General features: G+C 40.5%; 2 protein-coding genes across 3 annotated transcripts in view; one reads left to right on the top strand and one right to left on the bottom strand.

Moving 5' to 3' along the window:
• The window catches only part of LOC102237956 (trypsin II-P29-like), a 4,430-nt gene extending 1,949 nt beyond the window's left edge, over positions 1 to 2,481 (bottom strand). Inside the window, exon 1 of the mRNA XM_014470824.2 lies at positions 185 to 2,481. Coding sequence (XP_014326310.2) covers positions 185 to 398 — 214 coding nt within the window. The 5' untranslated portion in view covers positions 399 to 2,481. The remainder of the gene's footprint in view (positions 1 to 184) is intronic.
• A 3,573-nt stretch (positions 2,482 to 6,054) lies between these two features.
• LOC102238218 (Golgi reassembly-stacking protein 2-like) lies at positions 6,055 to 11,716 on the top strand. Of its 2 annotated transcripts, none has more exons than XM_014470826.2 (10): positions 6,055 to 6,242; positions 7,080 to 7,160; positions 8,240 to 8,443; positions 8,526 to 8,612; positions 8,706 to 8,836; positions 8,936 to 9,068; positions 9,645 to 9,753; positions 9,858 to 9,965; positions 10,418 to 10,546; positions 10,673 to 11,716. In XM_014470826.2, exons 1-10 carry the CDS (start codon positions 6,180 to 6,182, stop codon positions 10,882 to 10,884), a joined length of 1,257 nt encoding a protein of 418 aa, XP_014326312.1. In that variant the 5' UTR covers positions 6,055 to 6,179; the 3' UTR covers positions 10,885 to 11,716. The 2 variants fall into 2 exon arrangements, with proteins under 2 accessions (XP_014326312.1, XP_023191903.1); XM_023336135.1 differs by having other exon boundaries at positions 9,645 to 9,768.
• The last annotated feature ends 81 nt before the right edge of the window (positions 11,717 to 11,797 follow it).

Here is an 11,797-nt window from a genome sequence, read left to right as displayed (position 1 = left end):
GAACAGAAAAAGGATAAACAGTTAAAGATTAAAAAGCATCACAATTTATATGCAAAGAAGTTTCAGTCTGAAACATAATCAGAGGGAGGTTTGAGAGGCACAGAGAGCAGCAGCCTCCCTGGAACCAGTGGAAGTGTCTCCACTGTCTCCAGTGTGTCCACTGTGTCCAGTGTGTCTGTCTCACCCAGCCACACCAGCAGCAGCAGCAGAACCTTCAGCAGAGCCATTGCTGGTCCAGCTTCCTGTGAACGTCTGCAGTCTTGCAGCAGCTTGTAAACTCTGTTCACAACTTCCTGCTGGACAGGAAGCCACCAACCACAGGAGGGACACCGATCTGTCCAATCACAACACGGACACTGATCTGCGTCGTCATCTGAGGAAATGTAACATCTCATCATTCTAAAGAAACTTGAAAAACGTTCTTGTTCCTTTGACAGATTGTTTTACTAAAAATCAAACATCCCGCTTCTTATAACTTAAATAATTGGCCAATGAAACATGAACTTTTTCATCAATAATAAGAAGTTGACTAAAAACTAGCAGCTCCTCTATTTTGCTGAAAAGTTATTTGTTAGTTAGCTTCGCCTTATCTCAAGTGAATTGAGAGATTTGCGCTACAAACTAGACTAGACTAAAAATAAGCCTGTGAACTGTTTCTGCACAAGCTTGCAGTGAGTTCTGCTCAAGGGAAAACGATAGTAAACTTGGCTAAAAGGTAGTTTGATGTAAAGTGGAGCGAATGTGCTAACAAAGATCAAATTAAGGACAAACATAAATACAAAAACATAGAAAAAAGCCCGTACACTACTTTGTGTTAAACAAAAAGACTAATGGAACTAAAATGTCCTTTGTAAAAGAAACTATAAATCTTGTGATTTTATAGATAAGAAATGTTACAAAAAATTCATAAGGAACATTTTGTAATGGACAAAAGGACTCTGTGTCTTTTCTCTATCTGGTTTATCTGCTCACACGCACACGGCTGCATAACTGTAACATTTAAGACTGGTGACAGTCACACGTAAAAAATCTGAGGAAGGCAGGCCAACACCTTAGAGAGGGAGCAGAATGAGGAGAAAATAAAACACAACTTGTGCTATAATCTTTGCTTCACTTGGTGTCACAGCTAAAGTGAGCTGGGTGGAGTCCGGCGCTGGACGGTGAATGTCACTCTTTATCTGTCCCATTAGTCTGACATGTAACATTTGATCATTTTCTACATAAAATGAGTATTTAACCAGAGCTCATTATTTCTCAATTTAACAACACTGGGATTTTAGTCGAGTCCTGAAACTGTTAAACGGACCTGGTCGGACCTGGAGGGGAAAATGGGTGAACTGCAAGAACTCTGACATCAATTTTCTTCCTCTCTACCTCGAGAAGAAAACATTTGTTTAAAAATTATGATAATATCTCTAAAGAAAATGAGAACCAGATAGCTTTTTATTCCACTCCCACAAAAAGAATGCAAGATATTACTTTCATAAACATGCATGAAGTTTTCCCTGTAATAACTTTCTTCAAAAGAATTTGGTGCTGCCAGTAGGTGGCACTGTGATGTATTGATATATAAGAACAGAAAGTGACAAATAAAAAAGAGAAATGTTTGTTCAGACTACAAACGGCGTCCCGTCTCACTAAAATGTTCCAATGGGATTAATTTTAAAGGTAACTTCATGTATTGTTACTGCTACACTAGGGAGCGCCCTCTTTAAGGCGTAGCTTAGATAAAAATCGATAAAAGGAATCAGAAACTGGTCCATCGCCATCTTTCTTTACGAGACAACATATAAAAATAGTGTCTAACAGTGCTGCATTTTGGTCTTAATAAATGGGATTGATGATTTCAACTCGCTGATTCTTCAAGAACCTCGTACATTATGAACCGAGCTGGAGAAAGGATCATCTACAACAATATAATATAACTCTTCACCCACTGTTAGAAGACCAAATGTTATTGTATTAAAACTTAAAGATGGAATAGATTTGTTGTTCAAGATCCACTTTTGAAAATCTTTGTAAAAATATGAATGAAGTTGCATTTGAAAGTTGCTGAATGACACTTCATGACTCAGCCATAAGCATTCTTGAAGACTCCTTCATGTTGATGACAGGTGTTATGTCACATTTGACAGTCTTATACACACCTCTTCAAATAAAATGTTATCAAATATATTCATATGTATATTTTTCTGTTTTTGTTTAGCAAAACCCTGTATAACATTGTGATGACCAATAGGTAAAGTGATTAGGGCTAATAAGCTCTTTATGACATGTGATCATAAGAACAACATTAGTTTTGTTGGGGTTTAGAACTTTTTAATGAACTTAAGCAACATAACGAATCAGAAAAAAGCATTTCCAATGATAATATAAACACGTCCAGGTGTCCTATCAAATATTCTAAGCACAACTTGGATCACCGATGGAATGCTCGGAATGTGATTTGATTTAACTGAAATGACTTTTTTGTAAGTTGCCTACAATTAATGTCATTTATTTATTGTGAAATTACACAATAAATACATAAATAAACTGAATTCAATTGGAACAATGACAGAACTTCATACAGAAATAAACAAAACGCTCAATTCATTTCTTTAGTAGCTCAAAGTGCTACTAAAGACTTCACTTTGAGCTGCTTTTAGTATGAAGGGTGATTTATAAATAAAATTGATTGATTGATAATGACATCGTTACTAATAATGCTATAATGTCCTCATCAATAACAACAGCAATAATAACATAAATAATAATAATCATCATCTTCCTCTTCATCTGTGTCAAACATCTATATATATATATATATATATATATATATATATATATATATATATATATATATATATATATATATACAGTGTCTATATATACACTGTATATATACTGTATATATTGAGTGAAGACCGTATTTGTGTAGTAGATGGAAATGTTTAAAGTTTGGACATTAAACACTAATTCCATAGTCAAGCTATAATTTCACAGACTGAGAAGGAAAAAACATTTTCCTGATATTACAAAGTCCATTAGAAAACCCCCCCAAAAAGTTTTATAATATTTTATAATAAATACAAACACAGAAGAAAAGTAACACTAAGAAAAACATAACTCCTACTAAACACGGAAATGAACAGCAAACCTAAGTTGTACAAATGAAACTAATGAGAATGTATATAAACCCGGGAAGGTTTGTACTTCAAGTACTGAGTAACTGATCAAATTATCAATCATTTAATATTTAAAATTTACATCATCAGATGGACCAAAAATATAAAATGAAGTGGAAAGGTTGGCATTTTAAGGACCAAAATGACAATAATTCATATAAGTAACAAAAAAAATTACATATTTTCCAAACCTTCAATATAAAACTCATGAAATTCCAACAGAAAGTGCAGGTGTGTGTCTGTGTCTGGTGAATATTTGGTTAAAACCTGCTTGTTTTTGAGAATCCAGAAATTTCACTCAAGTAAGAGTAACGATCCTTCACAATAAAATCACCGAAATAACAGTAAAAAGTGCAGCGTAGTGACTATGTGTCACATGCATGTTGGATACGAAAAGACTTTTTAGTTTTAAGTCTTTTAAAGGCTTAAACCAGAATGAACTAAACACAACAGGAACAATTCAGGAAGGTTCACACCAGAATAACTTATAAAAACAGACCTACAAGGGAAAAAATGGTCTTTGAAACTCCTTGCTTTAAAAAGTCCATTGCTCATCAGGTTTTGCCAGGCCAGTCCATGTCTAGTTTCACAGTTTATTCTTTAGTTCCCATGATTAGTTTTTCACTTTGGATTAGTCCTGTCTTGTTCTTGTACCAGGGTTTTGGTTTTCTTACTCAGCCTCATTAGTTTCATTTGTGCAATTTTGGTTTGTCGTTAATTTCGTTGTTTAGTAGGTGTTATGTTTTTCTTAGTGTTACTTTGTAATAAAACGTTGTCTAACAATATTTTCAGACAATAATGTTAATCTTAAGAGGGGATATGTGATGCTGGTTTCTAAGGAGTAATATTTAAAAGATTTTGTTCATGTGCTTACAGATTAGCAGCCGTTCTTTTGTTGAACAGCAACCCAAAGGATTTAAACCTGCACACACATATACGGTGCAGCTGCTCTCAAAGATGACATTAAAAGCCCAACGGCGCCATCTAGAAGTCGTCGTCTCAGTATTGTTGAATATTTTATTGATGCTGCTATTTCTCAAACAAGATTGAAGTTGAGTCTAAAGTAGGCCTGTCGCCATAAACAATAAATCAATTAGTCGCATGATAAATGAAAATGATGGACCTCATTTTAATTTATCGTTTCTTCCTGCCTTTTTCTCTTTCTATTGATGACACTGGATGAAAAGAGGCTCACTGACTCCTCACTTCCTCATTTCCTCAGTGTAAGGGAGGAGTGAACTATTGCATCAGGTAGTCGGATAATCCCGTCTTCTCTATCTAAATCTATTGATTACTGAAGGGCAATATAGTATACAGACTTCATAATCTGTACTCTTTTGGTTGAATGTAGTTTTTATTTCCACTTTGGTTTTATGTTGTGTTTAGTTTTTATTCTAGAGCATTTTTCTGTTAGCGGATACTGAGAGTCCATTTTATTTTTTGTTTGTGTCGTTTACCAGTTCCAGCGTTAACTGTTCTTTTGGAAATAAAGTGCACGTATTTTTGGCAGGATGTGCTTGCATTATTATCAGTTTAAAATGGACTTCAAACAATATTATCGTTTATCGCAATAATCTTTGAGACAACTAATCGCTCAGCTAAATTTGTTATCGTGACAGGCCTCGTCAGAAGTTGTTTTTGACCAACTGTTCCTTTGTCATCGTGACAGTGTTTTCAAATACAGCTAACCATCTGTTGCTGCGCAGTCCCATGACTCTCCTAGCGCCTATTCTGCAATGTGAAATCAGTGTAAGAAATTAAATCTCAACATATATTTTTAAACTAACGTTTTTTTTATGTTTGTCTTGCAGCGCCTCGGATACAAAACACGCTTTTACAACTCTGTCTCAAAAGCTTTTATCCAATGTTTAAATAAAAAAGTACATTATATTACATTTACTGCATTTTGCATAATCAAAACGCAAGCACAGCGCTTTGCTCACATGTTGTCTATTTTAATATATCATGTGCAGACGATGCTGGTAAGCCTAAATGTACTTTTCCATTGCACAACCTAGCTTCGGATAAAGATTATTTGATGAATTTATCAGCAAAATTCAGTAAATAAATCATTGCAGTCTGCCCATTGTACACGTCTGTTTTACTGAGCCAAGTGTAATTCACACTTCATCCACCAGAGAGGTATCAAAACAATTCTAATAGCATCATTGGTGTGAGAGGAATTATGTCTGAACCAACATTTGTGACAGTCATACACACCTGATTGTTCTCACAGTGAAAGAGATGTCAACAGTTAATTTAAAAGTCCATAATTGGTACGGCTGTGTTCTGGATCTAGAAGAATTTACACCTCCTTTTCCAACAAATCCAGCCTGCCTTATTTCTTAAATTAAAATATTACTTGCTTAGTTTATCGTTGAACACTTAAAAAACAAACAAAAAAAATCACAGTTGTTTTTATGAGTATATTTTGTGACATATGAGCACTTTCGAGGTGACCATTTTGGCCCAAGGTTCGACACTGCTTACCTAAAGCAAGCTTTAGAATTAGCTTGACAGCAAAAATACATCTAATGTTTTTTTTGTAAATAAATTAAAACAGACAGAATTGTTTAGTTTACGTTCATTGAGGAGCTATAAAATAAATGCACTTTAAAAAAAAATAGAACATTTTATGTATTATATTGTCTGTAATTTACAAAAGTCGCAGTTGCCTGTTTGAAAATTGACATTATAAAATTAATTTATTAAATAAAATGACCTCAGACTTACGTAGCACTTTTCAGTACTCAGGTTTTTAAATTTGATTTCCGACTTTATTTTAACTGCGAAGTGTTTAAATGCGTATTTATTTTATTTCACACTTTTCGCACTCTGCATGTCTGACATGTTCAGAAAAGGGCGTTATTTCCTGCCACGTAACGGCGCCTGCGCATTACAAGGCTGGTGATTTGGCGACGTGTACCCGGTGTGTGGAAGTGTTCAGGTTTCTCACCTCCGCCGGGAACTGTCCGTTACAAGATCCCCGGAAAGCCCCTAAAAACGCAAAGCATGGGAGCGTCTCAGAGCGTGGAGATACCAGGCGGAGGCTCAGAGGGCTACCACGTCCTCCGGGTGAGTTTGAATCACCCGTAGCCTGCTAGCTGTTAGCTTAGCATAGAAGGGGTAGAAGGGAGAGAGTTCCTGGCTTGGAGAATTGATGAGAGGCCGGGGTCCGTCTCTGCGGCCTCCGTGTGGAAAACCCACAACATCATTTTAAGGAACTGCCGCGTGTTTTAGAGTCATACGTGTCTGCTGTCGTCTGGAGCGCTCATGTTGGATGTCTCCGGGTAAATCTTTAGTAGGTATTCCAGCCGGAAGCTGGGCATCAGCAGGGCAGGAGGCAGCTAAAGCTCCGGAGAGGAATGACAGCTGCGTTCGAGTCTGCATCCATCATCGGACGTTGCAGTTTTAGCGGTGAAACCCAACTTGACAGTTAAAGCCGCGCGCCTCAATTTAGCTCATTAAAACCGAGTTATGGACTCTCTCGAGTTGGATTCGCCCAACCAGAAGGAAATTCAATAACTTGTCTCATACTGCATAAGCATTCACAACAAAGATTTAAGAGCTTGGCCTCTAAACAAAAGTCCCACTTGACAGACTTGTTTTTCGTGAATTTTGATCTGACAAATCTAAAGGATTTGTTCCATATATATATTTTAAAAAGTGTGTGTGTCCAGACCAGGGGTGCCCAAAGTCGTGTCCTCAAGGGTTTCAGTTCTCTCCCTGCTGGTGGTAACAACCTTTTCAGCAGGTCAATGTTCTTCTAAAACCCTTCTAACGAGCCATCATTGGATCCAGGTGCGTTAAACCAGGGAGAGAACTAAAACGTGCAGGATGCCTGCCCTCTGAGGAACCCGGTTTGGGCTCCCCTGGTCCAGACGCTAAGTCTGTCTCTCATGTTCGGCACAGGTTCAGGAGAACTCGCCAGGGCATCGGGCAGGACTGGAGCCTTTCTTTGACTTCATCGTCTCCATCAACAACAACAGATTGGTGAGAAGCGTAACTCATCGCCTCCTGCAGAGCAAATTCTCAGCCACGATGAACTCAAAACTCAATTGGGAGACGTCTCTGTGCTATTTATTAATTTGTATTTATTTCGGTGTTTCACTTGTAGCTCAGTATATTATAGTCATTTCTTTCCCCGGCTGGTTTGCTGTTGTACATTTAAAGAAAACTGCCGTTCAAAAACAATCGTGCTTGTGGCACAAAAGGCAACTGATCCGATTATTTTTGAGGATGTGCGTTTGTGTCTTTCCCTCTTTTTCGTGTACAATGTGCGTACTTACAACCAAATTCCTCCTTTAAATATGTTTGTGTTCTGCTGCTCCAGCTGAGGTGTAGCTGTAGTCTTTATTTCCATGTGTCGTACACTTTTATTGCTTACAAGACGCAATAAAAACGTATACAAACAAGGTGCATGTAATTAGACTGCGTGGGTCTCAGTTACATTCAGTTGTAATAAAACACGTGAAGGCAGTTTGTGAAGAGAACCAGGACTAAGATATTCCACACAGCCTTAAAATGTCTTAAATTTATGGGGGAGAAACTGTCAGTTGACCTTAAATATCTTAATCACAAATCTTACATTTTGCCGTGGCAGGACCATTAATTGTCATATGTAGTTTTCTGTCACGCAAAGGTCCGACTCGCGCGCAGACAATTTTCATTTGTGGCTCGAGGCGGCTGCCTCTCCAAAACTCAATCGAGTCGCCAGCGTCGCGAGAACCGTCACCTGCAGCAGTCTGGCAGGCGGTTCTGGCGAGGTTGGTGCCACAGGTGGGAAAAAGTAATAGGGTGAAATGGGCGAGAAGGAGCTTTCAGCCTGCTTGACCGTCTCCTCGAGTCGTTTTGAATGTTACTGTCGGTCGTTAAGTTCTTTTAGTCAAGTTATGTTCACACCAATAACACACTTATAGTTTTATAGCCAAGGTTACAATAAATGTTTGTCTAGTTTACCCCTTTTTTTTTGGTCTCTAAAACTTGGGACGTTCTCCCCGTGAGAGTGTCATTCACGGGTTTCGCCGAGTCATTTGGCCATCTTCCTTCACCTCCGTCTCATTTTCCTCCAGAACAAAGACAACGATACTTTGAAGGACTTGCTCAAGGCCAACGTGGAGAAACCAGTAAAGATGCTGGTGTACTCGTCAAAGACCCTGGAGCTGCGGGAGACCACGGTGACTCCCAGCAACCTGTGGGGAGGCCAGGGTTTGCTCGGGGTGTCCATCCGCTTCTGCAGCTTCGAAGGGGCCAACGAGAACGTGTGGCACGTCTTGGTAGGTAGCCGCGGAAACACCCGGGGAAGTATCATCGTCCGAGCCGATGTGATCCAACAAGTGGTTTTACTGTCTGAAACAGGAAGTGGAGCCCAACTCCCCAGCGGCCCTCGCCGGCCTGCGGCCACACACCGACTACATCATCGGAGCCGACACGGTTATGAATGAGGTTGGCTGTCGGTTCTTCTCGTAGCCATTAGTCGAACCTTCGCTTCTATTTTTACGCTTCATCTGATATCGTTGTTTCCGTGGCCGTCTTTAGTCAGAGGACCTGTTCTCTCTGATAGAGAGCCACGAGGGAAAGGGCCTGAAGCTCTACGTCTACAACACAGACACAGACAACTGCAGGGAGGTGGTCATAACGCCCAACGGTTCCTGGGGAGGCGAGGGCAGGTACAACACACACACACACACACACGCAGCCACCTCAACGTTCCACTTCCTGTTAAGATCTCAGTCTACCTTGACTTTGCTTTCCCCCGATCTCTCTAGCCTTGGATGCGGGATCGGCTACGGATACCTCCACAGGATTCCCACCCGTCCCTTTGAGGAAGGGAAGAAGATCAGCTTCCCTGCAAACTCTTCTTCAGAGCCAGTCAGTCCCCTGAAAGACGGATTCACAGAGGTGAGGACGGTTCTCATACGGTTCAGTTCTTACAGGCGGCAACTCAGAATAGTTGCCGCCTGTAAAACTGCAAAGATGCCAAAATACCGACTTCCTTTAAGTCGAGGCTAAAAACTTACCTGTTGCCTTCGATTCATGACAACTGGAACATTGATGAATATGTTTGTTGTATATTTGCGTTATGATTTCAATGACGGCATTTGACAAAACGAAATGTTTATTGCTTGTTTCTCAAATGTACGTTTGGGGCCTGGGGAGTACATTTCTTCCAAAAAAACTCAGAATTTTGAGATTAATTTCAGGAATGTTCTAGAAAAACAAGAACATTTCTGAATTTGAAAAGCTACAAATTTTCGACTTTTGACAGTCAGAAATGTTCAACTTTTAATCGAATTGGACTTTTTTTTTTTTTCATAACAATGCTTCCGACTTTTTCTAGAAAGTTTCTGAGATCTCAAAATTTCTGATGGAAATTTATTCTTCGCTCTCTTTTTTTTTTTTTTTCTATCTCCAGTGGCCCTAATAACCCATCTTACAAATGTGCTAAACAAATAAATCTGACTTTCCTCCTTTTAGGTCCAGCTTTCGGCTGTAACTCCTCCTTCCTCCACGCCTGTCGTCTCATCCGGCCTTGAAGATGCTCTGTCCGGCCTGTCCATCAGCTCCGCTCCGCCCACCATGCCTAGTGAGCTGCAGACGGGTATCGCCTTTGTTTTCACTTGGCCAGCTGGATATTTGGTCCACTCTGCATTTTGGTTCCTGACGCTCCGTGTTTCTCTCCTCCTCCAGGCTTGCCCACGGTCCCTCTCTTCCCCTCCGCCTCCAGCTCCTCCTTCGCTCCCCTCCCTCCACTGAATCCTGCCGCCGCCGGTTTTAACCCAGCCACAACGCTACCAGGTAGGTGATTGAAAGTGAATTTGCTTATCTGAAACGCTAATTTAGAAAAAACTCCCGGTTCTCAAAGTTTCTGCACTTAGGATGAGTTGGGTTTTCAGCCATAACCAAATAGATGTATTTCTCAAAACTGTAATGGGAAAACTTTTTCTTTTTCTTTTTTTTTTGCGCATCACACAAGTCATGTGATCGACAGCCGGATGTTACTACTGGCAAAAACCATGAAGACGACGACAGGAAGTAGTCTTCTCTGTTTGTCGCTGCCAGGATATTTAATGACTTGTCGCATGAACAAGCTTTCTCACTTGTGATTGTAATTTACTTAGATGAAACACCACAATTGCGAAATTATCTTTTTGTGATATTAGCAGAATATTGACAAAGATTTATGCAGATTTGTACTGGAAACCCAGCCAGTGTGAGAAATGGAAGGCGTGTGATGTGTCCGTCCTCAGGTCTCATGCCTCTCCCAGGAGGGCTGCCTCCACTCCCCAACCTCCCCAACCTGAACCTGCCGCTCCCGGACCTCAGCGCCGTCTCCCTGGCAACCTCCAGCTCCATACCCACAGCAGCAGGAACAACAGGTGAGTTCACAGAAAAACCAGGCTCTCTGTTCTCTATCTCTTGTTTTTCTTTTTGAAATATTAAATCATTTTAATTCTAAACAAATCTGAACTAATTAAAGTTATTTTAAAAAATATCTTTGACAGTGCCCCCTCTGGCTCAGCTGCCCCCCCTGTCCCTACCAGGTCTGGGTCAGTTCCCTCCCCTGCTCCCCAACCCCTCTCTGCCCTTCGTGCCCGCCTCTAGCGTCGCCGCCTCCGTCACGGTCACGGCGACCGTCCCGGCCGCCATCGCCACCACAGAGGCAGACGCCACAGAACCCTCGGCCCCCACGGATACAACACTACCACCGTCGTAATGTCGCCGCGAAGCTTTTAACGCAGCCGGTTCTTCTCTCTTTCTCCCATCTGTCTTTCTGTGGTTTTTCTATTTATTTGGCCAGGAGAGAGCAGGCAGCGAGACGCAACAATGGCCGACGCCCCAGTTAGAGCTGAGGCAAGGAGACGGATGGTAGTTCTAGATCAGTCCGACGTGTCTGTGTTGCCGGATTGTCATTCAGCAGAACTGGTAGCGCCGCAGCTTGTCAAAGCTACTGTACAGAGAAGATTTCTTCACACTTCTGCAGTAAATGGGTTTTTTTCACTTTTTCCTAACTGGTTTACCTTTGCCAACCCTCCTTTTTTTTAATATAACCATTACATGTAAATGGGGCTGGATGATGAGCAAAATTTCTTTTGACTATGAAGTGGGACGACTATCTCCTCCACTGCTGTATTAAAAAAAAAACATCTACACAACTATAAACATGTTTATTTTGCCCTGTTGTCCAGCTCCATTGTTCAGCCTTTTTATTAGCAGCTGACAAACCCCCACACCGCAACATTAGACTGATTGAATTACTAATTCTGAAGTTTTCCAGAATGAATCTGCATCATTTTGCACCACTTTTGTTTGTGTTTTTTTTAAATGATTAGAGTCCCTTTGTATGTCCCCACATATAGGCAGAACTCTATATTACACAGTATGTCAGCAAACGGGTTGAAAGGTCATGGTTCTTGCTGCTGGTTTACCCATCCCAGAGCCCTGTTTGGGTCGGTCACAGTTGCAGCACAGTCTCTGTAAAAACGTTCGAGAAAACGTCTGCAGAATGCACGGTGCAAGCAATAAAGCCAAATGAGTTTTACAAACTGTGCCTTCGTCTCAATGCTCACTCTTATTGATTTGTATGGTCCGTCAATGTTTAACTTTTCCAACTTGAGAAGTTTGACTCG

Source organism: Xiphophorus maculatus, chromosome 6 (genome assembly GCF_002775205.1).
Source record: "Xiphophorus maculatus strain JP 163 A chromosome 6, X_maculatus-5.0-male, whole genome shotgun sequence".
Classification (NCBI taxonomy): Eukaryota; Metazoa; Chordata; class Actinopteri; order Cyprinodontiformes; family Poeciliidae; genus Xiphophorus; species Xiphophorus maculatus.
The sequence above is the reverse complement of the archived record's forward strand: the minus strand, read 5'-3'. Positions and strand labels throughout refer to the sequence as shown.

What these genes read in the sequence shown, in the direction of transcription:
- LOC102238218 (XM_023336135.1), top strand. Translation starts at nt 6,180, where the DNA reads ATGGGAGCGTCTCAGAGCGTGGAGATACCAGGCGGAGGCTCAGAGGGC. An exon ending in TGAAAGACGGATTCACAGAG is followed by an intron (nt 9,069 to 9,644) that starts GTGAGGACGGTT and finishes TCCTCCTTTTAG; the next exon opens with GTCCAGCTTTCGGCTGTAAC. An exon ending in GCCTAGTGAGCTGCAGACGG is followed by an intron (nt 9,769 to 9,857) that starts GTATCGCCTTTG and finishes CTCCTCCTCCAG; the next exon opens with GCTTGCCCACGGTCCCTCTC.